General features: G+C 45.3%; 4 protein-coding genes across 4 annotated transcripts in view; 2 read left to right on the forward strand and 2 right to left on the reverse strand.

Annotated features, from left to right (window-relative positions):
• The window catches only part of LOC140419002 (uncharacterized), a 283,990-nt gene that overhangs the window by 193,676 nt on the left and 65,201 nt on the right, over positions 1 to 25,113 (forward strand). The gene's annotated exons all lie outside the window — the stretch shown is intronic.
• The window catches only part of LOC140418987 (uncharacterized), a 384,502-nt gene that overhangs the window by 155,338 nt on the left and 204,051 nt on the right, over positions 1 to 25,113 (reverse strand). The gene's annotated exons all lie outside the window — the stretch shown is intronic.
• Positions 1,849 to 5,546, forward strand: LOC140418986 (uncharacterized). The gene is made up of 2 exons (XM_072502679.1): positions 1,849 to 2,606; positions 3,957 to 5,546. Exon 2 carries the CDS (start codon positions 4,072 to 4,074, stop codon positions 5,443 to 5,445), a length of 1,374 nt encoding a protein of 457 aa, XP_072358780.1. The 5' UTR covers positions 1,849 to 2,606; positions 3,957 to 4,071; the 3' UTR covers positions 5,446 to 5,546.
• Positions 19,344 to 25,113, reverse strand: part of LOC140417803 (uncharacterized) — a 44,563-nt gene continuing 38,793 nt past the window's right edge. The window contains exon 3 of the mRNA XM_072501258.1: positions 19,344 to 21,820. Coding sequence (XP_072357359.1) covers positions 20,767 to 21,820 — 1,054 coding nt within the window. The 3' untranslated portion in view covers positions 19,344 to 20,766. The remainder of the gene's footprint in view (positions 21,821 to 25,113) is intronic.

A 25,113-nucleotide genomic window follows, 5' to 3' on the forward strand; every position in this document is an offset into this window, starting at 1 on the left:
ATGAGCGGGGACGCATGGGCAGTGACTCATGGGCAGTGTGGTCTCTTTTTTTATATGGTCGTGGCCTTTTTGAAGGCCGCTCGCAGCTGGCATTGTTGAAAGCCGGCTGCTGTGGCTGTTGCCCACAAATTTGCACAATCGGGAGTGCCGCGACGGACGGCTCCGTGACTCCCCCACCCGCGGGTCACGAAAATGCCTGAGCTAGAACACCATCTCGTGAAAGTAGCCAAGTTAGTTCTGTAAAAGACAGGGAGAATGTGTGAAATAATCGCTGGATCAGTCTACATCACAAAATGTGAATTGCCTCTGAAATCTACTGTGTTTGATGGGATCAAGACATCACTTGTTTCTGCTTTCACCAAGGTTGCCCACCTGAAATCAGCAGATGGTGAAGTTCGCACTGCCAGAAGTAAACAGATGTCCCGTTGGGTTGAACATGACTGTGAGCTGTACTCCTGTGAGACGGACACCTCCCAGTCTCTGTTTGACTCTCTTGCAGCTTCCTGTCCTGGTTGAGTTGGACAAGGAACCCTCATCACTTGAGCTGGAAAAGGCCCTTGGTTACGGAGCAAGCAGAAAGGCACCCGGCAAAGTTGGAATTCCAGCTGAACTGCTCACACACAGAAAGTTCCATAGAATATCACACCTTCCTTACCACAGCCGTCCCTTGGGAGGTAGAATCCATTTCATAGAAAATGTGTGACGCAAAAATCATCACATTTTCAAAAACAGCAGTGACAGTGGAGACTGCAACATCTGCAGGGCCATCTCACTCCTTAACAATGCTGAGAAGACCTTCACTAAAGTCCTGTTTAAAAGATTCATTGACGTGCAGACTGAGTGTGTCCAGAAGCACAGTGCAGTTTCTGTGCTGACAGATCTACAGTGAACATGATCTTCTCCACACACCAGCTACAAGAGAAGAGAACAATTGGGATTTGATCTAAAGTGTCAGTGTTGAGAAAGTGAAATCTCAGCAGGGTGGATGACTGAGCGAATCCCTTGCCACACACACAGCAGGTGAATGGTCTCTCCCCAGTGTGAACCCGCTGATGATCCAACAGTTTGCATAACTGAGCGAACGTCACCCCACACTCAGGACAGGTGAATGGTTTCTCTCCAGTGTGCATTCTCTGGTGTATCAGAAGGCTGGATAACTGAGCAAATTCCTTCCCACACTCGGAGCAAGTGAACGGCCTCTCCCCAGTGTGAACTCGCTGGTGTGTCAGAAGATTAAATTTGTTTTTAAAGCTCTTCTCACAATCGGAACATTTGAAAGGTCTCATGTCAGAGTGAACAAGTTGGTGTGCAGTTAGATGTGTTAGTCGAGTGAATCCCTTTCCACACTCGGAACAGGTGAATGGTCTCTCCCCAGTGTGACTGCGGTGATGAGTTTCCAGCTCAGAAGGGTAACTGAATCCCTCCCCACATTTCCACGGTTTCTCAATGGTGTCAGCGTCCTTGTGTCTCTCCATTTTGGACGATCAGTTGAAGCTTCTTCCACACACAGGACACGTGTACAGTTTATCCTCACTGTCAGGGTGTGATGTTTTTCAGGCTGAGTAACTGGTTAAAGCTCTTTCCACAGTCAGTTCACTGGAACACTCTCACTCGGGTGTGTGTGTCTTTGTGCTTTTCCAGTCACACTGATGGTTGAAATATTTTCCCACAGACAGAACAAACATTTATCCTTCCACATTCAAAAGTTGATGACATTCAGATCCTGATCAATTGAGTGACTATCAGATCTTGATGTAATGATTGATTTGAGCTTCCAGTCTGTCAATCCATTCCTTGTAACCCTGTAAAATCAGTTTACACAGGTCAGAAATTCAGATCAGATAATTCTCGTCCCTGGGGAGTAATTGTTTCTCTCATTTCCCAAAGCTGCAAATCCCAGTCCCACAGTTTCCCCTTCCCACAAACTCACCACAATGGTTTCAAGGTCATTAATACGGAATGGAGTTTTGAATTTCAGATTATTCACTGAATTTAAATTCGACCATCTACGTTACATCAGTGTGAGTGCAGGATAGAAATTGCCCCCATTCTCTCCTCCTGCTCCAGGATCAGTAAAGTGAGTTAAAGATAATTTCTCCTGAACAAATCCATTGCTGCATTTCCTTCCTGAAGCCACATTTGTCCACTGGGGCCTGGCACCGGGAGAAAGCGGCTGCTGCCGTTGTGTTGGGTGTTGAGGCGGTGCCGCCAGTTTGTTAATGGGGGTGTTGAGGCCTCCACTGGGTGTTTGTGAAGCCTCCCCTCCCACCCACTGCTATTAACGCTGCCTCCGCTTATCCGCCTGAAGATGAGACAAAGAAGAGTCTGTCCCTGGACATGCGCCTCACTGCGCATGCTCCACATTACAATGCCAGGGGTGTGGTTGATAAAGCTTTGGGCCAATAGAAAGAGGGGGCGGGTCTGGAGGACCGAGCGGGAGAGGCTGGTCCTCCAACCAATCGGATTGAATGAGGGGGCGGAGCCGGGCTGTGAGTGACGCAGGTGCAGTTCCGGTTATGGTGATGTGGTAATGTTGACGGTTTTTTCTTCGGTCCGCGACCGGTAAACAGAAAATTGCGGAAAGCAGTCACCGATTGATCTGCCAGGTGTGTGGAGTATTTTTGTATACATGTTGTGCAAGCACAAACTTCGGAAAAAGTCTTCCCAGTCTCCCATTTGAACCGAGCTGGTCCTCACCTGCCCGTTTTAAAGACCGCCATCTTTAATCGGGGCAATCTGCAGGAGGACGCATGTGCAGTCACCATCTTTGTACGGGGCAATGTTTTCAATGAATGGGGAGGTAATCATATCGCGCGAAAGTGAGATCATTGGAATCACATTATAGAATCCCTACAGTGCAGAAGGAGGCTATTCGGCCCATCGAGTCTGCACCGACTATCTGAAAGACCACTCTACCAAGGCCCACGTTACCTTTGGGTACTAAGGGTCAATTTAGCATGAAGCAAATCCTGCTCTGTGACTCCCACTCCCTCTTCGGATGTCCTGCCCCATGTGTCCAAAAAAATGCAGGTCTGTGCAGTCACATGAAGACCCATGGCAAAAACACAGACCCTGAGTAGACATCATCCTCAAATCGAGAGACTGCTGATGACTACGGGAAATGTGCAACAGGGAGTATGAGCAGTCATCCTGGACCAGACAGCCAGAGGAAATATTGTGAATTTCTCTGCTTGACTGACAGCCGTAGTGGGAGACGACTATGAGTCATTAGGAGAGTTCAGTCCCGAGGTATCAGAAGAATGGGTGACAATCTCGGCAGCAAATGAGCTGAGATTCAGATAGAGTTGAGCGATGTTACTGAGATGAAAATAGTGATAATGTAGATATGTGGCTGGTAGCTCAGTTTGGGTTGAAATATTTTGCCATGACTGAACAGTCTGGTTCAGACTCAGTTACCAGGGAGCGAAATGGAGTCATTGGTGAGGGTATGGACTTTGTAGATGGGTCTGATGACAATGGCTTTGGACTTCCCAATATTTATTTGGAGGAAATGTCTGCTCATCCAGTACTGGATATCACAGAATCAGGATGGTGTGTGAGTTGGAGAAAAACTAGAGGTGATGGTTTCCACATACACCTGATACCCTGATCCTCTGGGTGGTTAGATTGAGGGTTTGTCAAAATTCTCTCAAGAGCTAAATAAAATCCCTCTCTTTTGCCCATTGGTTCTTACACACTGCCCCTTCTCTCTCTTGTCCTCTTCTCCCACATATTGGCCAGAATCCTGTGTGGGCCAAGACTGTGTGGCAGATTTTCTTCCCTGAAAGACATTAGTGAACCAGTTGGGTTTTTTATGATAATCCAGTTTTCATGGTCACTTTTTCCCAATGTCAGCCCCACAAATGACCAGATTCATTCAGCTCAATTTTACAACCTGCCCTTGTGTTTTTGTGGGTTCTCTCACTCCCTTTTTCTGTTTTATATCAATTCCACAGGATATTAGAAGAGGAGATTTGCAGTTGGGAAACTGAACCCAAACATCACATCAGGTGTGTCACATCAGGACAGTTGCCCATTTTATAGGGACCGGAATATTATTGGATTTTGAACATGGGAGATAAAGGAATCATTCCCAGTGGAGAAGAACTGTACACGTGTTCCGTGTGTGGACGAGGATTCAGACAATCATCTGACCTGTTGATACACAAGCGCAGTCACACTGGGAAGAAACTGTGGAAATGTGGAGTGTGTAGGAAGGGATTCCAATCTCCCTCTCATCTTGAAAAGCATTGCCACATTCACACGGGGAAGAAACCATTCACCTGCTCCGACTGTGGGAAAGGATTCACTCAGTCATCCAACATGCTGAGACACCAGCGAGTTCACACTGCGGAGAGGCCATTCACCTGCTCTGAGTCTGGGAACAGAATCCCTCACTCATCCAACCTGCTGAGACACCAGCGAGTTTACTCTGGGAAGAAGCCATTCACCTGCTCCGAGTGTGGGAAGGGATTCTCAAGGTCATCTAACCTGCTGGCACACCAGCGGGTTCACACCAACGACAGACCCTTTAAATGTCCAGATTGCGGCAAGTGCTATAAAAGTTCTGGGGAACTGATGTCCCATCAACGTGTCCACACTGACGAAAGACCGTTCAGGTGCTCTCACTGTGAGAGTGGGTTCAAGACATCTTTCGCCCTCACCAAACATCAGCGCACTCACACTGATGAGAGACCGTTCAAGTGTTCTCACTGTGGGACAGCGTTCAGGCAATCGAGTGACCTCGCTGTACACCAGCGCACTCACACTGGGGAGAGGCCATTCACCTGCTCCCACTGTGGGAAGTGGTTCTCTCACTCTTCTAGCGTGCTGAGACACCAGCGAGTTCACACTAATGAGAGACCTTTCATCTGCACCCAGTGTGGGAAGGGATTCAATCAGTCATCCATCCTGCTGAGACACCAGCAAGCTCACACCACTGAGAGACCATTTAAATGTCCAGACTGTGGGAAATGCTACAAAAGTTCTGCGGAACTGATGCGCCATCAACGTGTTCACACTGACGAGAGACCATTCAGTTGCCCTCACTGTGGGAATAGGTTCAAGACATCGTCTACCCTCACTGCACACCAGCGCACTCACAGTGAGGAGAAACCTTTTAAATGCCAGGACTGTGAGAAATGCTACAAAAGTTCCAGTGAACTGATACGCCATCAACATGCGCACACTGAGGAAAGACCTTTTAAATGCTCAGACTGTGGGAAGTGCTTTAGAAGTTCCACCAATCTGATGTCCCATCACCGTGTTCACACTGACGAGAGACCGTTCAGGTGCTCTCACTGTGGGACTAGGTTCAGAGAATCAGCTCATCTCACCGTACACCAGCGCACTCACACGGGAGAGAGACCGTTCACCTGCTCCGATTGTGGGAAGGGATTCAGTCATTCATCCAACCTGCGGGCACACCAGCGAATTCACAAATGACGACAGTAATTGGATTTTGCTGTCAGTTACATCCAGAAATGAACCATGTTCATTGTGCTCTGTTTCTGCTGATGTTAGCACGGTAATATCTGCTGATGGCAGCACGGTAATATCTGCTGATGTTAGCACGGTAATATCTGCTGATGGCGGCACGGTAATATCTGCTGATGGCAGCACGGTAATATCTGCTGATGGAAGCACAGTAGCACAAGTGATTAGCACTGTGTCTTCACAGCACCTGGGTCCCATGTTAGATTCCCTGCTGGGTCACTGTGTGGAGTTTGCACTTTCTCCCAATGTCTGCATGGGTTTCCTCCAGATGCTCCGGTTTCCTCCCACAGCCCAAAGAAGTACAGGTTAGGTAGATTGGCCATGATAAATTGCCCTCAGTGACCAAAAAAGGTTAGGAGGGATTATTGGGTGACAGGGATAGGGTGGAAGTGAGGGTTTAAGTGGGTCGGTGCAGACTCAATGGGCCGAATGGCCTCCTTCTGCACTGTATGTTCTGTGTTAACAAACTTCAGCCGAGTTAATATTCTATATAAATGTGAAATAAATTGGACTTGTGTTAAATGCACACTACGGTCATTCCTTAAAGGTCTCTCCCTCTCCCCAGTCTCCTCCACCCTGACCTCCAACAACAAGTGTGAGGATCTCATGGAGCATCTTTGTCTCACTCTTACTGACAATCTGATCAGCTGCCTCTGCTGCTTTCCTCCCTTCCACTAGCCCACAGGTTAAAACTCTCTCTAGTTCTCCCTTGTCTGACTCTGTGAGCCCGTTGCCCATATCGTCAAAAGCTCAATAGAGTCAGGGATTGTTCCGAGATTGGAATATAGCTCACGTCGTTCCCAATTTCCAAATCAGAGCCAGGGAATGATAGGTTCATCAGTGTGACCTCGATTACAGGGAAGGTGCTTGACGGGATGCTTGGAGATATTGTTTCTCATCACTGGGGAAGAGAAGGAACCATTAGAGATGTTCTAGTGTCCAATTCGCTGAGCAAGTCTTGAGACCTGTTCTTCAGCCCAGACTCACTATGCACATCCGCATGTTAGTTAATCCACGCCTAATAAATAAATCTGTCCACTCACACTGGTATCCCATTATCATGCACACGTTCCCTATGATTACAACCCATTCATAGACTTTCAGGTGATCTTCTCAAAAGTTCAAGGTGGTGTCTGTCTCGAGATCTTTGTTTATCTTAACGGTTAGAGGGATATGAGGAACATGTCGACAGGTGGATTTGAAACCAGGAAGAAATCAGCCATGATCTGACTGAATGGTGGAGCAGGCTCAAAGTGCTGAATTGCCTGCCTCTGCTCCTAATTCCTATATTCTATCTCCTCTGAATGGTCCCAGTCTCTTGGGCAGTGGCCAGGCTCACTGTAACAAATGCAGGATTTTAGATATATTAGATTTTCAGTATTTGGCAATTTAAGGGTTAACAGCTAGGGTTACAGTGTGTCTGACTGCTGTAGTCATGTTTATAAAAAGAATCTTGTTTTGCAAGACCAGAAAGTTTTAGGAGCCGGAGGTGAAATTAACCAGTGGAATGTGTTTTCAGTCTGGGGTAATGCAATGTTGTTTGACTCGGGAGAAGCCCTGGGGAGTTAATGTGTTTTCAGCCTGGGGTAATGCAATGCTGTTTGACGAGGGGGAATCCCTGGGGAGTTAATGTGTTTTCAGCTTGGGGAGTTAATTTGTTTTTAGCTTGGGATATGATGTCATTGCTGGGTGGAGCTACGGTATTCAGACATTTTGCGAAAGCATTTTGAGTTCAGGTCGGATCTGGCTACCATTTGGACCACAAGAAAGGTATTTTGCTCTCACTGTAAGATAGTTAAAGGAGAGTAATAGTATTTAATGCAGAGCAGAATTGTATGAGGACAAGGGAAAACAAACCATTTGAAACAGCTTTTTGATGAATTCCTGCCAGAAGACATCCAGCCAGGCTGACAAGGTGGCTAGCACAGCTGTCTCACAGCGCCAGGGACCCGGGTTCAATTCTGACCTTGGGTGACTGTCCGTGTGGAGTTTTCACTTTCTCCCCGTGTCTGTGTGGGCTTCCACCGGGTGCTACAGTTTCCTCCCACAGTCCAAAGATATGCAGGTTCAGTGGAATGGCCACGCAAAAATTGCCCCTTGGTGTCCAGAGATGTTCAGGCCAGGTGGGGTTACAGGGATAGGGCGGGCAAGTGTGGCTAGGTAGGGGGCTCTTTCAGAGGGTTGGTGCAGACTCATTGGGCTGAATGGCCTCTTTCTGTACTGTGGGGATTATATAAGAGAGTCTGCAGGGGTTCTAACAGGAGTCAAATCTGTTCTGGAAAACTAATATTACTCTGTGCCATTGGGATGTGGGGTGGATTGAGAGCTGTAGGGTTTTCCTTTCTTGTTATTTACTTGGGAATAGAGATAGTAATTAAGGGTATTTATTGTGTTGAGTAATGTTGTTTACGGGATCATTGGAAGCTATTTTCGGGTGTGATGTTAAAGTGTTTAATGTTGTGTTAATAATAAAGTTTTGTTTTAAAACACCAAATTCCTATTTCTTTGTGCAATCACTCCTGGTGCAAAGTATTCTTTTTGCACAGCCTTACAAAATAAACTAAAATATTGGGGTTTTGGTCCAGTACACTAGCGACTGCTGGGGTCTGGTCTGGGATTGTAATATAACAAATGTAGTTTCCTTTTAAAAATGATCATTGACAAAGATACAAACTTCTTCAAAAGAATGCTGTCAATTTATTCATCTCATTCACACTTTCCTTTCACTAGAACGTACATTAATACCGGATTGAGATGTTACATTGAATTACGTTCATTTGCTGCTGTGATTTCCTGTCTCTTCCCCTATCCTCCCTCACTTCTTCTCAATCTGAGACATCTCATTAATTAGCATCCTCTCTCATTGATGAGCTCTGGATAAACATTCCTGTCCACAACAATATGCTCAGAAAACCTTGAGATCAGAGATCCAACATTCCCATTGATTCCAGGCATTAATATATTTTGTTTGTTTATTTTTCACTTTAACCCATTGTAAAAGCTCCTGATGTTTTATCATTTCAAAATGATTCCAAATTCAAACAGGATTTCTGCCGGACATCCTTCAAGGCTGAAGCTTATCATTTGGGAATCAAACATAATCCTTTTCACAGTTGTAATTTTACTGTTTAATTTTTCTCAACACAAAAGCTGTCAGTATTTTAGATTAAATAACAATTGTTTCCAAACTTCTTCCTCAAATCAATTTATTTTTGAATTTTTGCTGTTTATGTACAACACACTTCTTTAACAATGACCGGACGGTGTTTTGAGTGTCTGTCGTACTCTCAGCAGGGAGAGGGTCCTGTTTCATGGGACACTGTGTCGGTCCGCTTATATCTTTGAGTTTGGACATGTCTCCATAACCATGTTTATGGATTGTGAATACACCCGGCACAGACTCGAGAACTGCCGGGACCTCAGGATCATCAGAGGTGACTGGTTCACACTCTGCTGCAAAGCCTGGGAAAACCTGGACCTCGGGATCATCAGTGGTGACTGGTTCACACTCTGCTGCAAAGCCTGGGAAAACCTGGAGCTCAGGATCATCAGCGGTGACTGGTTCACACTCTGCTGCAAAGCCTGGGAAAACCTGGAGCTCAGGATCATCAGCGGTGACTGGTTCACAGTCTGCTGCAAAGCCTGGGAAAACCTGGAGCTCAGAATCATCAGTGGTGACTGGTTCACACTCTGCTGCAAAGCCTGGGAAAACCTTGAGCTCAGGATCATCAGCGGTGACTGGTTCACACTCTGTTGCAAAGCCTGGGAAAACCTGGACCTCAGGATCATCAGCGGTGACTGGTTCACACTCTGCTGCAATGCCTGGGAAAACCTGGACCTCAGGATCATCAGCAGTGACTGGTTCACACTCTGCTGCAAAGCCTGGGAAAACCTGGACCTCAGGATCATCAGAGGTGACTGGTTCACAGTCTGCTGCAAAGCCTGGGGAAACCTGGAGCTCAGGATCATCAGTGGTGACTGGTTCACACTCTGCTGCAAAGCCTGGGAAAACCTGGAGCTCACCATGGGGTCAGGGTGAGGATCGTAGATGATGGTGGTGGGGGAGTAAGAGTCGACTAATATTAATTGCTGATGGCCGCCTTTGTGGGAATGGTGAAGCAACTCATTCCAGGGCATCGTCATAATGTTATAAATGCTCAACATGCTACAGACTCATGGCTGGAGCCCTTTCAGAAAGAGAGTCTTGAAGCTCAGGGAGTGAGAATGGTTTACCAGTCCCAGAGGACAGACAGACAGATGCTGCAGAGTGAGAGCTGGTCTCTGTAGCTGGTGGCGGCCGTCTCCTCTGAATTTTTAACTGGCAGAAGCCAATGTGTTGGTGTTGGGCTGAAGCTCATCTTCCTGGCAAAGTGGTATTTTTCCTTGCGAAAGCCAGTTTTAACCTTTACAGAGTCAAACCACAGATAGTTGGTTTACTATGGGTCATGAGATCCAATTGTATTCAGGTTTTTTCAGGGCCTGTGCGAGAGACATGTCCTTAGAATACAGACCTATCCTGTATTTGTCGGCCAGCAAGCTACTCTGGAATCTGTCTTCATAAGACCATAAGACGTAGGAGCAGAATTAGGCCATTTGGCCTGTCGAGTCTGCCCCATTCTCCCGCCTTCTCCCCATAACCCCTGATCCCCTTATTAACCAAGAACCTAGCAATCTGTCTTAAAGCGACTCAGTGATTTGGCCTCCACAGCCTTTTGCAGCAAAGAGTTCCACAGATTCACCACCCTCTGGCTGAAGAAACCCCTCCTAATCTCGAACGATCATCCCTTCAGTCTGAGGCTGTGCCCTCACGTTCTAGTTTTTCCTACCAGTGGAAACATCCTCTCCCCCTCCACTCTACCGAGGCCTCTCAGTATCCTGTAAGTTTCAATAGGATCCCGCTTCATCCTTCTAAACTCCAATGAATAACACCCAGAGTCCTCAGCCGCTCCTCATATGACAAGCTCTTCTGGAGAGTGAGAGAGAGAGAGAGCTATTTCAATAATATTCAATAACGTTCTGAAGATTTCATAAGATTATTAGACGGTGATTTCTTACAGTCCAGTACTTGAATTGAACGTGTCTCCATTCCTGTCCTCGGGGTTTCTGTACCAGGCGGCAGGGGTAACATTTGGAGACTCTCGATTCTCCACCAATTCCCATTCTCCTTCTTCCTGCTGGATAATGGAGGTGTCGCTGTGTGTAATGTACAGACCAGTAAGAATTGTCAGCAATGATCAATCAGCACTTTCTAATTGGAGATGTTCATCAGTATAATCTTCCAAATCTTGGATTATAAATGTATCAAAGATCAATTTTACAAGTGAAGTAAAAGTTTGTCTAAACCCATTTCTGATGAAAGTTCCTGAATTATAGGGAAGGTCACAGACAGCGGAACTGCAGCCCCAGGAACACAACCAGCCCAGTTACTGAGAGTATTAAAACAGCAGAAACAAATATGAACTGTCACAATGAGCATGTTTCAGTGCTGGGTGTGATTAAGAGAAGAATCCAATCTCTACAATCACTTGTGAATTTGTTGGTGCGCCAAAAGGTTGGACGAATTAATGAAACTCTTCCCACACTCTGAGCAGGTGAATGGTCTCTCTCCAGTGTGAACTCGCTGGTGTGTCAGCAGGTTAGATGACTTTGTGAATCCCTTCCCACACTCAGGACAGGTGAATGGTCTCTCTCCGGTATGAACACGTTGGTGTGAAATGAGGTGTGATGAACTCCTGAACCTCTTTCCACAGTATGTGCAGCTGAATGGTCTCCTCAGTGTGAGTTCGTTGGTGTGACAGGAGGCAGGATGAATCAGTAAATCCTTTACCACATGCGGAACAGATGAATGGTCTCTCCCCAGTGTGAACCCGCTGGTGTATCAGCAGGTGGGATGGCCGACTGATTCACTTCCCACACAAGGAGCAGGTGAACGGCCTCCCCTGTGTGAACCCGGCGGTGTGTAATGAGGGTGCCTGACTGCCTGAAGCTCTTTCCACAGAAAGTGCAGCTGAATGGCTTCTCCTGAGTGTGAATGAGCTGGAGACTGGATAACTCGGTGAATCCCTTGCAACACACAGCAGGTGAATGGCCTCTCCCCAGTGTGACTGCGTCGGTGAGTTTCTAGCGTGGATGGGCATTTGAATCCCGTCACACAGTCCCGACATTTCCACGGTTTCTCCATGGTGCAGTTGTCCTTGTGTCTGTCCAGGTTGGATGATCAGTTGTCCCATCCACACACAGAACACGTGTATGGTTTCTCCTCACTGTGAATGGTGTGATGTTTTGTCAGACTGTGTAACTGGTTAAAGCTCTTTTCACAATATGTTCACTGGAACACTCTCACTCACGTGTGTGTGCGTCTTGATGCTTTTCCTGCCACATTGATGTTTTAAATATTTTTTTCAGATAGAATAATTGTTTCTCATTCCACATTGAAAAGCTGATAATATTCAGGTCCTGATGGAATCTCTTTCAGAGATTGTTTCGTTTTAGTTTCCTCGCTCAATCTATAAAAGGAATTTACAAAAGTCATCACTGTCAGTCCAACATAGGATAGAAATTTTGAAGAGACAATTCTCGTTCCTCTGGAACATCTTTTCCTCTCTTGTTCCCCCAAAGCTGTAAATCCCCGTCTCACACACTCTCCCTCCTCCCTGGGCTGAAATCCAAACCCATCTCACCATTTGCACCATTTCTTTCCTCCACTCCCAGTTTTCTCCCTCCCTCTCCTCTGCCTGGATTCAGTTCTCCAGCTCCTGTCTGCAGACTGACAATAAAATCAATGGGTTTTATTGGGGGTTTGGGGTCTCCAGCGGGTGTTTGTGATTCCTCCCCGCCCACCTGCCAGGGTTTCCTTCCTTGCCAGAGATCAGAGTTCTCATTGATGATTTGAGCCCAACCTGGAACCATGCTAAATTGCTCCTTTATTGGGGGAAAAAAAATTACATGATTTGCGGCTCCACAAAGTGTTTCCAACTACTCACACCGATCTCCTTAACAGGTTGATGCATTTATTTGACTGACTAAAAGGATGGCACAGTGCTTAGCACTGCTGCCTCGTGGCGCTAAGGACCCGGGTTAGATCCCGGCCCCAGGTCACAGTCCGTGTGGAGTTTGCACATTCTTCCGTGCCTGCATGGGTGTCACCTCCGCCACCCAAAGATGTGCAAGGTAGGTGGATTGGCCTCGCTAAATTGCACCTTAATTACAAAAAAAACAATTGGTTGCTCTAAATTTATTTCAAAAACGGCTTGTCTCTTTCCTAATGTTCACAATTAAAGGGGTGGGTTCCCCAGGAGATGGCTGACATTTCAGGGCAATTAAATTAATAATGGACAGAGAAATGTCTAGTGTTGTTACGTGGTACAGATTAGATATATTATTTACCGTTCTGTAATAAAGTAAATGTATTATTATTTCTCGTCTTGTAATAAAAGACTGTAGCTACGTTATGGATTTCCAGTCATCTCTTTCTCAAAGGGTTGTGAGTCTTTGGATTTCTCTTCCACAGGGACCAGTTGTACCTGGGGGTCATTGAATATATTGAAGCACATGTTTGACAGATATTTTATTGACAATGGAGTTAAGGGTTATGGGGAACAGGTAGGAAAATAGAGTGAAAGCTGAGATGAGGAGGGATTTCTTCACTCGAGGATGTGGTGAAGCTTTGGAATTCTCTACCCCAGAGAAATGTGGAGCCTCAGTCATCAGGTATGTTCAAGACAAATATTGATATGTTTCTAGATATTGAAGATATTAAGAGATATGGGGATCATGTGGAAAAATGGTGCTGAGGTAGATCGGCCAAGGATCGCATTGAATAGTGGAGCAGACTCGGTGGGACGAATGGCCTACCCTTGCTCCCATTCTAATCTCTGTGTCCTGGTCAGGAAGCAGTGAGCTGAGCTTGGATCTGTCAATCAACATGAATCAGCACCTTCAGGAGAATTGGGAGGGTGAATATTAGATACAGCAGAGTGAGAATGGAGGGAGATTGTGTGGGATGGAGATTTACAGCTTTTGGAGAACGAGAGAGGAAATAATGTTCCATAGGAACGAGAATTGTCTGTTCTGAATTTCTATCCTGTGCTCACTCATGACTTTTGTAAATTGTTTTTAAAGGATATTGGAAGAGGAGGAATTATAGACAGAAATCTCAAACATCACGTCTCGATGTGACAAACTCACTCGATTCCTTCTGACCTGAATATCATTGGGCTCTGAATATCATTGGCGAGAAGGAGAAATGTTTGTCCAATCTGTCGGCTTCAAAAGATTTTAAACGTGAGCGTGACTGGAAAAGCACTGAGACCCACACAACACACACCCGAGTGAGAGTGTTCCAGTGAACTGGTTGAGGAAAGAGCTTCAACCAGATACACAGCCTGAAACAACATCACACACCATTCACAGTGAGGAGAGACAGTGCACATGTTCTGTGTTTAGAAAGGCTTCCACTAATTGTCCAAGCTGGAGAGACGTTATGAGACCCAAAACATGGAGAAACCGTGGAAGTGTGGGGACTGTGGGAAGGAATACAGATTCCCATCTGAGCTGGAGATTCATCGATGCAATGTCACTGGGGAGAGGCCATTCATCTGCTCCGAGTGTGAGAAGGGATTCACTCAGTTATCCACCCTGTGGAAACACGAGTGAATTCACACCGGGAAGAGACCATTCACCTGCTCTCAGTGTGGGAAGGGATTACATAGAAATATAGAAAATAGGAGCAGGATGAGACCATTTGGCCCTTCGCACCTGCTCTGCCATTCATTATGATCATGGCTTATCATCCAACTTAATAGCCTATTGGTGTCTCCTTCCAGCCCTGATTAGCCTCAACATTTGAAACTGTATGAAAATGGAATTGTACAGAATCAGATAAAGGAACTGTATGAAACAGTTCAATTGTATTCCTGTCTAAGGTGGTGTCAGGAATTGGAGATTCAAGTAAATTAAACTATTGACCAATGGTCATGTTACAACAGGCCCAACTCTGACATGAGGTAATGGTCACTTTGGGGAGAAAGGTCGATGTTCCGAAAGTCTTCCTTGCTGGCCAAGTACTTAAGACTCGAGGCCGAGTTCCAAGGAAATTACTGTCAAAGATGAAGCCAGAGAGTGTTACGCTCCACCGCCTTGAAGTTGCAAACGCCACTGTCTTCAAGTTGTTCAGTAAACTTTTTCTTTTAATAAACTTTTTAAATTGACTATCCAGAGAATTCTGCCTTTTCTTTAATTGGTTAAAATTCTTATCCGAAGGCAGCACGGTGGCACAGTGGTTAGCACTGCCTCACTGTGCCGAGGTCCCAGGTTCGATCCCGGCTCTGGGTCACTGTCCATGTGGAGTTTGCACATTCTCCCCGTGTTTGCTTGGTTTTCACCCCCACAACCCAAAGATGTGCAGCGTAGGTGGATTGGCCACGCTAAATTGCCCTTAATTGGAAAAAATGAATTGGGTACTCTAAATTTAAAAAAACAATTCTTGTCCGAACCAAAGCAAATTTATTCAATGGGAAGTTGGGGATCGCTGAAATAAATTTAGGATCAGAAAACATTAATCTTCAATTTAAAACTTTCACTTCTGTAGTGCCTTTCATTACCACAACATGTCCCAAAGAGCTTCTGAAGTGTGGTCACTGTTGTCGGAAATGCAGCAGCCAATTTCAACAAAGCAAGATGCCACACACAGCAATGTGGCAATGAGCAGATGATCGGATTTTGCCGATGTTGATTGAGGGATAAATATTTGCCAGGACACCAGGGTTTATGGGCTGGTCTAGCTCAGTGGACTAGACAGCAGGTTTGTAATGCAGAACAAGGCCGGCAGCGTGGGTTCAATTCCCGAACCGACTTACCCGAAAAGGCGCCGGACTCTGGCGACAAGGGGCTTTTCACAATAACATCATACTTGTGACAATAAAAGATTAGGGCCGGTTTAGCTCAGTGGGCTAGACAGCTGGTTTGTAATGTAGAACAAGGCCAGCAGCACGGGTTCAATTGCTGTACCGGCCATTTCTGTATCCATCTTGTCAGCTCAATTCTGATCCTGTGCAACTTCATCTTCTGTACCAGTCTGCCATGAGGGACCTACCTTGTCAAAGCCCTTACTGAGGTCCATGTAGACAACATCCACTGCCCTACCCTCATCAATCATCTTTGTCACTTCCTCAAAAACTCGATCAGGTTCGTGAGACACGACCTCCGCTTCACAAAACCATGTTGCCTCTCACTAATATGTCCACTTATTTCCAAGTGGGAGTAAATTGTGTCTCAAAGAATCCCCTCCAATAATTTCCCTACCATTGACGTTAATATAAACCTACTTGTGACAATAAAGATTATTAAAATTAAGAAGACTTGGGATTTTCCTTAATCCTGCTGGCCAATTACTTTTTGTGACCCCTTTTAGCCCTCCAGACTCCTTGCTTAAGTTTCTTTCTACTTTCCTTGTACTCCACACTTGCTTTGTGTGTTCCCAGCAGTAGAGTGAGGGATTATGCCGGCCTATAGCAAATGTTGTCACCTTGTTCAAGAAGGGGTGTCGAGACAACCCCGGTAACTATAGACCAGTGAGCCTTACTTCTGTTGTGGGCAAAGTCTTGGAAAGGTTTATAAGAGATAGGATGTATAATCATCTGGAAAGGAATAATTTGATTAGAGATAGTCAACACGGTTTTGTGAAGGGTAGGCCGTGCCTCACAAACCTTATTGAGTTCTTTGAGAAGGTGACCAAACAGGTGGATGAGGGTAAAGCAGTTGATGTGGTGTATATGGATTTCAGTAAAGCGTTTGATAAGGTTCCCCACGGTAGGCTACTGCAAAAAATACGGAGGCATGGGATTCAGGGTGATTTAGCAGTTTGGATCAGAAATTGGCTAGCTGGAAGAAGACAAAGGGTGGTGGTTGATGGGAAATGTTCAGACTGGAGTCCAGTTACTAGTGGTGTACCACAAGGATCTGTTTTGGGGCCACTTCTGTTTGTCATTTTTATAAATGACCTGGAGGAGGGCGTAGAAGGATGGGTGAGTAAATTTGCAGATGACACTAAAGTCAGTGGAGTTGTGGACAGTGCGGAAGGATGTTAGAAATTACAGAGAGACATAGATAAGCTGCAGCGCTGGGCTGAGAGGTGGCAAATGGAGTTTAATGCAGAAAAGTGTGAGGTGATTCATTTTAGAAGGAATAACAGGAAGACAGAGTACTGGGCTAATGGGAAGATTCTTGGTAGTGTGGATGAGCAGAGAGATCTCGGTGTCCATGTACATAGATCCCTGAAAGTTTCCACCCAGGTTGAGAGAGTTGTTAAGAAGGCGTACGGTGTGTTAGCTTTTATTGGTAGAGGGATTGAGTTTCGGAGCCATGAGGTCATGTTGCAGCTTAACAGAACTCTGGTGCGGCCGCATTATAGGAAGGCATGCTGTTAGGTAATTGGTCTTTAGTTACCGGGGTTGTCTCGACACCCCTTCTTGAACAAGGGGACAACATTTGCTATAGGCCGGCATAATCCCTCACTCTACTGCTGGGAACACACAAAGCAAGTGTGGAGTACAAGGAAAGTAGAAAGAAACTTCAGCAAGGAGTCTGGAGGGCTAAAAGGGGTCACAAAAAGTCATTGGCCAGCAGGATTAAGGAAAATCCCAACTCTTCTTAATTTTAATAATCTTTATTGTCACAAGTAGGTTTATATTAACACTGCAATGAAGTTACTGTGAACAGTCCCTAGCCGTCACATTCCGGTGCCTGAGGGAGAATTCAGAATGTCCAAATTACCTAACAGCATGCCTTTATTGTATTGCGTACAATTCTGGTCGCCGCATTATAGGAAGGATGTGGAAGCATTGGAAAGGGTGCAGAGGAGATTTACCAAAATGTTGCCTGGTATGGAGGGAAGATCTTATAAGGGAAGGCTGAGGGACTTGAAGCTGTTTTCGTTAGAGAGAAGAAGGTTAAGAGGTGACTTAATTGAGGCATACAAGATGATCAGAGGATTAGATAGGGCGGACAGTGAGAGCCTTTGTCCTCAGATGGTGATGTCGAGCACAAGGGGACATAGCTTTAAATTGAGGGGAGATAGATATAGGACAGATGTCAGAGGTAGGTTCTTTACTCAGAGAGTAGTAACGGTGTGGAATGTCCTGCCTGCAACAGTAGTGGACTCGCCAACACTAAGGGCATTCAAACGGTCATTGGATAGACATATGGACGATAAGGGAATAGTGTAGTTGGGCTTTAGTGTGGTTTCACAGGTCGGCGCAACATCGAGGGCCGAAGGGCCTGTACTGCGCTGTAATGTTCTATGAGGTTTGATTGTAATTGAGTATTAGGCTGCTGATGGCCACAGCACCTCTGAAAATGAAATGAAATGAAAATCGCTTATTGTCACAAGTAGGCTTCAAATGAAGTTACGGCGACTAGGGGCTTTTCACAGTAACTTCATTTGAAGCCTACTTGTGACAATAAGCGATTTTCATTTCATTTCATTTTCATTTCTTGGATACCCTGTTTTTATCGAGATGTGTTCTGAATCTACCCCATTTAGCACAGTGACAGTGTCACACGTGACAATGGAGGGTATCCTCAGTGTGAAGATTGGATTTTGTCTCATAAGATCACAAGAATATTGTTTTTTCTATTCTTCCTGCCAAACTGGACAAGTGAAATACATCCCATGGCCTGAGGCCAGGACAAAGTTACACTTTAATGGTTTAATTACAGGGCAATTGCTGTGAATCCCATAAAGGTTCGGTGAGCAAAGGTCTGGAACCGTTAAACTCTCCTGCCATTGAAAATTAACAGTTATACATCAGTTTGAGTGAAGAAAACTGTGAGGTTGTGTGAAGAAAACTGAGATTTCAAACCTTCAGCCTTGTATCTTAAATTAGTTTAACCTTTAACTTGCAGTTTCTGGAAAGAAGCAGTCACTTTCTGTCACACTATCGAACCACCTTTGGTTTGTGAACTTAAAGAATTTAAGTTCTCCAATCAGTTTTCATAGTTCTTTCGTCAGTTTAACACATATTACATACAAATATGTTTTATTTGAATATGTCATGCTGTATTTTATAATATATTTTGCTCTCTCAACATTTACACACTGACACCTTTATGCACTGATTTTATGCACACTTGTTATAAATTTTATGAGATAACTTTGTAATTTCTGTATTAGTTTAAGGCTGTGTGTCACTTAGTATCCTTTTCATTAACTGTGTTCCAAGCTTTTGCAGCCACTATGAAAACATAAACCAGCAGTTTATTTTTCAAAACATATTGATAAGTGCCTGTCCCAGTGAGAACTAAAGGATTTCTATACGTCAACTAAACATTTGGGAAAATGAGCCTTGTGATGAATGGAGGGATTTCAGATATATTGTATTATAAGTATTTGGTGCAGTAAGGGTTAAAGCCTGGGTTAGTGTGTGTATGACTGCTGCAGTGGTGTTTTTAAAGAATCCTGGTTTGAAAGATTTTGGCAGCCAGAGGTGTAATTATGGCATTGTAAAAAGTTTGGGCGAATGGAGTTTTATTTGTATTAAGGGGGTTCCCTGTGGAGATAATTAAGTTTCATCTTTATAAGATGGTGTAATTAATGGGAGGAGCTGTGGTACCAGGCATTTTGCAGAAAAACAGTTGAATTGAGTTTTTGTTTGGAAGGTGAGCTGAAACGAGCTGAGAAGTAGCTTCTGAAGAAATACAGCCAGAGTTTTTGCATGGGTCTGACTGTCAGTAAATTGTGAGCCTGAAGTTCAGTTGCTGCCGTATGAGCCTCCCCCAGATTGTCCTTTCTGAGCTCCAGACAGGCGATGTTAAATGCTCAGATGGGAAACACAAAAATATACAACAGGTTTAAACAAAGCTGATTTATTTGACATTTATCCAGAATATTAAACTTCATTCCAGTTACTGGAATTATTATCAGCAGAAACAAACTGCAACTGTCAGAATGAACATGGTTCAGTCCTGGATGTGATTAACAGCAGCAATAACAGCAGAATCCAATACCTGTAACCACCGTGAATTCACTGGTGTCTCAGTGAGTGAGATGACCAAGTGAATCTCTTGCCACACACAGAGCGGGTGAACAGCCTCTTACTCGTGTGAATGTGTTTGTTTGTCAGCAGATCCGATTGATTTTAAATCTGCTCACAGTCAGAACTTTGAAAAGTGTGGACAAGTGGGTGTGTGTTGAGGTGGGATGACTGAGTGAATCTCTTCCCACACATGGAATAGATGCACAGTCTCTGCCCAGTATGAGTGCGCTGGCGGACACTGAGTCCACATGATCACCTGAACCCACAGTGAGATCCTGAATGGTCAGTGTGAACATGCTGATAGGACATCTGCTCCAGAGAAATTTTAAAACACATTTAAAATAGCTTCCGACAGTATTAACCCGCTGGTGTGTTAACAGGTTGAATGACTCAGTGAATCCCTCCCCACACATGGAGCAGGTCATAGAATCATAGAATTTACAGTGCTAAGGAGGCCATTCGGCCAATTGGAGGCACCGGCCCTTGGAAACAGCACCCTACCCAAGCCCACACCTCCATCCTATCCCCGTAACCCACTAACCCCACTTAACCCAGTAACCCCACTTAACCTTTTTGGACACTAAGGCAATTTAGCATGTCCAATCCACCTCACCCGCACATCTTTGGACTGAATGACCTCTCCCCGGTGTGAACTCACTGGTGCTGCTGCAGGATGGACAATCGGCTGAACCTCTTCCTGCACTGAGAGCAGATGAATAGAGTGGAACCAGAGTGACTGCACTGGTGAACCATCAATGAATGTGGGTTTTACAACTCCTGTCACAGTCTCAGCATTTAAACCCTCTCTCTGCAGTATGAACTCACTGCTGTGTGTGTGGGGGCTGGATGGAGGAAGATGGGAGTTCAGGACTCAGACAAGGGGGAAATTAAGAGTCAGTTTGTCCCGGTGGTCTAGTAGGAGGGAGGGAAGCAGCAGAGGCAGCAGATCGGATTGTCACAATATTAGTTACAAAGAAGCTCCAAGAGCCCCTCACACTTGTTGTTAGTGATGAAGATGGAGGAGACTGGGGAGGGGGAGAGCATTCAAAAGGAACTCATTTGTGTTAGAAACAGTAAAAACATTCACCAAACTGCTCAACACAAAGTTGTTTTTTTAAACTTTTATCCATAACATGTCCTACAACTGTGCTGGGGTCTATTAACCTCAGCAGAAACAGATGCCAATAAAAATGATTTGGTCCTGGATGTGATTAACAGCAAAATCCAATCACTGCAGTCACTGGTGAACCCGCTGGTGTTTCAGCAGGTGAGATGACTGAGTGAATCCCATCCCACATTTGGAGCAAGTGAATGGCCTCTCCCCAGTGTGAACTCGCTGGTGTTTCTGCAGGTTGGATGACTGTGTGAATCTTTTCCCACACTTGGAGCAAGTGAATGGCCTTTCCCCAGTGTGAACTCGCTGATGTCTCAGCAGGGTGGAAGAATCAGTAAATCCCTTCCCACAACTGGAGCAGATGAATGGCCTCTCCCCAGTGTGAACACGCTGGTGTTTCAACAAGATGAATGACTGAGTGAATCCTTTCCCACACTCAGAGCAGGTGAACGGTCTCTCCCCGGTGTGACCTCGCTGGTGTTTTCGCAGGGTCTTTGACTGAGTAAATCCCTTCCCACACACAGAGCAGATGAATGGCCTCTCTCCGTTATGAATTCGCTGATGTTTCAGCAGGTCGGATGAATCAGTGAATCCCTTTCCACAATCCGAACAGGTGAATGGCCTCTCCCCTGTGTGAACTCGCTGGTGTTTCAGCAGGATAGACGAGGTAGGGAATCCCTTCCCACACTCGGAGCATGTGAATGGTTTCTCTCCAGTGTGAACCCGTTGGTGTGTCAGCAGGATGGATGAGGTAGTAAATCCTTTCCCACACTCCTGGCAGCTAAACGGTCTCTCCCCAGTGTGAACCCATTGGTGTTTCAATAGGTGGGATGAACAGATGAACCCCTTCCCACACTTGGTGCAGGTGAATGGTCTCTCCCCAGTGTGAACTCGCTGGTGTGTCAGCAAGATGGATGAGGTGGTGAATCCCTTCCCACAGTCGGAGCAGGTGAACGGTGTCTCTCCATTGTGATTGTGTTGATGAGTTTTCAGCTCAGACGGGTATCTGTACCTCTTCCCACAGTCCCCACATTTCCATGGTTTCTCCCCAGCATGTTTGCATTTATGTCTCAAGAGGCCAGATGATCGGCTGAATCCTCGTCCACACACAGAACACGTGGACGGTTTCTCTCCATTGCTTTCTCCTTCCATGTTCAAGATTAAATGATATTCAGATTACAATAATTTAGGCAATCGCGTCAGATCCTGATGTGATGTTTGGTTTGAGTTTCCTGCCTTCATCTCCTGCTTTTCCAACATCCTGTGAACACAATGTCGAAGGTTAAAAATTCAACAGAGACAAAAAAAATTTTGGTTTGAGTTAGCGGTGTTACACCCTCTAAAAGGAGTTCCAAAATCCATTGCTGTCAGTCCAGGATAGCAATTCAGAACATTTACATATATATTTCATAGAAACCCTACAGTGCAGGAGGCCATTCAGCCCAGAGTCTGTATTGACCCTCCGAAAGAACACCCGACAGAACCCACTCCCTCACGCTATTCCCATAACACCACCGGACCTTCAGACATGAAGGGGCAACTGAGGGATGCCAATCCACCGAACCTGCACACCTTTGGACTGTGGGACTAAACCAGAGCACCAGGAGGCAAGCCTGACACACAGACAATGGGAGAAGGTGCAAACTCCCCGCAGTCACCCAAAGTCGGAATCAAACCCGTGTTCCCAGTGTTGTGAGACTGCGGTGCTAACCACTGTGCCACCGCACAGGGTCAGTGATGACCCTGCACATGTCCTGCCCCCCGAGGAAGATGACTGTCATTAACCCAAGTCCATCAATTTTTCCTTTGTTATTTTATGGGATGTGGGTTTCATTGGATTTGTTTCTGACCCCTTATTGTCCTTGTCAGAGGGCTGTTGAGAGTCTGAATCTCATGCAGGCCAGACTAGGGAAGGACAGCAGGTTCCCATCAGTTTACAATTGATGATAGCTGTAATGGTCATTCCTACTGAAAGTGGATTTATGTTCCAGATTCCTCCCCCTTTATTAATTTAATTTAAACTTCCCCAACTCCAGGGTGGGATTTGAGCCCCTGCCCCCGGCCATTGGCCTAGGTCTCTGATCCACTGGAATTACCCCCATCTCCACAGTTACAGAGGTTCTGCAATTACCACCGGGGTCGGTGCAAATTGGGGACGGGGAGCTTCTTGTTCTGGGTTTGAGGCCTCCTCCACTGGGTGTTTCTGAAGCCTGTGCATCCACTCCGCCGCGTCCCTGCAGCTCCAGCACCCAAACTGCGCATGATCAGGCTGAACACGCACGGCGCATGCTCTATTCACCAACATCCGCTGCGCATGTGCACACATCTGCTATTGATGATAGGGCATATTCTCTTTCGCCAGGAATGCTGGGTACCACCCCCGCCATTGAAAGGTGATATTGTTTGACGAAAATTGTATTTCATGTCTGATTATGATCGCAGCTATAGGGTTAACATGTAAAATGATTAAACTAATTGATGCATCAACCAATTTCTCAGGAAGCATAGTCCTGTCCTCAGTGTAATTAACTGCAGAATAAACCCCAATAGTTCGATATGTACTCACTGGCGCCTCAGCAGGTGGGGTGAACAAGTGAATTTCCCCCATACACCGAATATTTAAACTCTGTCTTGCCAATAAGAATTCAGCAATTGTGGATCAGAGCCTTTCGAACCTTTAAAGCTGGAGTGTTAATGAGTAGGGAAACCGAGTAAATCCCTCTCATACACATTATGTATCTGAGTGGTCTCTCTCCAGTGTGACTGTGTGGCCAAGTCAGTAAATGGCATGACCGAGTGAACTCTTTTCCACTTTCAACTGGTGAACAATCTTTTTACAGTGAGATTTACACATGAGTTTCCAGCCCAGAGAGGGATTTCAAATCCCAAAAATACACTTTCCAGATGACGCGGGACATACTTGTACTTCTTGCAATTTAGTTATGTTCACTTGCTGCTCACTATGTGATCTCCACACAGTTTAGGACAGTGGAATTACGGCCAGGATAATATCAGACATGATTGAATGGCGGAGCAGATTCGATTGGCCAAATGGCCTAATTCTGCTCCTATATCTTATGAACTTATCGACACAACCAGACCTCACTTCCCTTGGAACAACATGAAGTGTCTACTGCTTTCCTTTCAACTCACTTTTCAATTTGACTGCTTTGCATTATTCTGAAACTAAATTCAGATTTTGTGATTGCTTTGTGGAACATCACCATTCAGTCCATGAATGTGATTCTGAGCATTCATTTGAATTCTCTGCTCCACTCCTAGTCTGACCTCTGTACCCTGGATGTCCTGCACTGTTCCAATGAAGCTGAATGGTAGGTCAGAGAACTCATCTGTTGATCAGGCACATTCATTTCAACAATTTCGATCGTAACCATCATTCAATCTTTCAGACATTAGATGTTGATAGTGGTTCGTCTGGTATAATTTTAAATTCGGACCTGTCTTTTGGTTCTTTTCTTGGTCTATTAGTTTTTTTACTTCTCTCATTATTACAATATTGCCCGGTACCATCATCCTCTTTGTCATTTAATCACTCCATTTATCAATCCCATCATAAGATCATTTGTTCTTTCCTCCCCAGCCCCTCTCTTTTTCCTGACTCTCTGCTGGCACTGTTTAAATCTAAGTATTTTTTCTTTCTTTCTGTCTGTTAATCTAAGTTAGCAATTATATGGAATGGTGAAATGTATCTGCTGCTTTTAATGTCTACCCCATTCTGTCTCTCTTTGTTTCTATATTTGGCTCAGTCTCCTTCACTCTTACATTCTGCCTATCTGTGTCTCTAGCGCTTTTCCCCTTTCTGCTTTCTTCTCTCTATTCGCTCAATGCCAGTGAGGAGCTAAGTTTCACTGGATTGATTCCTGAGATCAGGCAGTTGTCCTTGGAGGAGAGGTTCTGTGGGATGAGTCTGTTCTCTCTGGAGTTGAGAATAATGCAAAGCAGTCGAATTGAAAAGTGAGTTGAAAGGAAGGGATCTGGAAAGCAGCAGACACTTCATGTTGTTCCAAGGGAAGTGTTTTTTTTTTTAAATTTTAAATTCTCCTCCATTTTCACATTTTCTCCCACATTTACATCCATCAACAATAAACAATAATGGACTTCCGGGTGCGGCGATGACCAGCTGAGGCGCACGTTTCGGCAGCTCCCGGTGAAACGGACTGTTGGGCTCTTGATAGGAGCCCAACGGCAATTTTGACGGCTAAAAACACTGTGCGCTAAACCAGAAGGGAATCCCCCCTGGATACGGATGGAAAAAGGAGGAGAAAGTGGCCGGATTGCAGTGGATCCTTTAGAAGAGCGGCAAGGAAGGCAAGCAAAAACCAAGATGGCGTCCGAAGGTGGCAGTTTAACATGGGGCCCTGAACAACAAGAGTTCTTGAAATGCTGTGTGGAAGAGCTCAAAAAGGAAATGAAGAAAGAGCTGTTTGCCCCGATACTACAGGCGATCGA

The sequence above is a fragment of the Scyliorhinus torazame genome, chromosome 5 (genome assembly GCF_047496885.1).
Source record: "Scyliorhinus torazame isolate Kashiwa2021f chromosome 5, sScyTor2.1, whole genome shotgun sequence".
NCBI classification, from domain to species: Eukaryota; Metazoa; Chordata; class Chondrichthyes; order Carcharhiniformes; family Scyliorhinidae; genus Scyliorhinus; species Scyliorhinus torazame.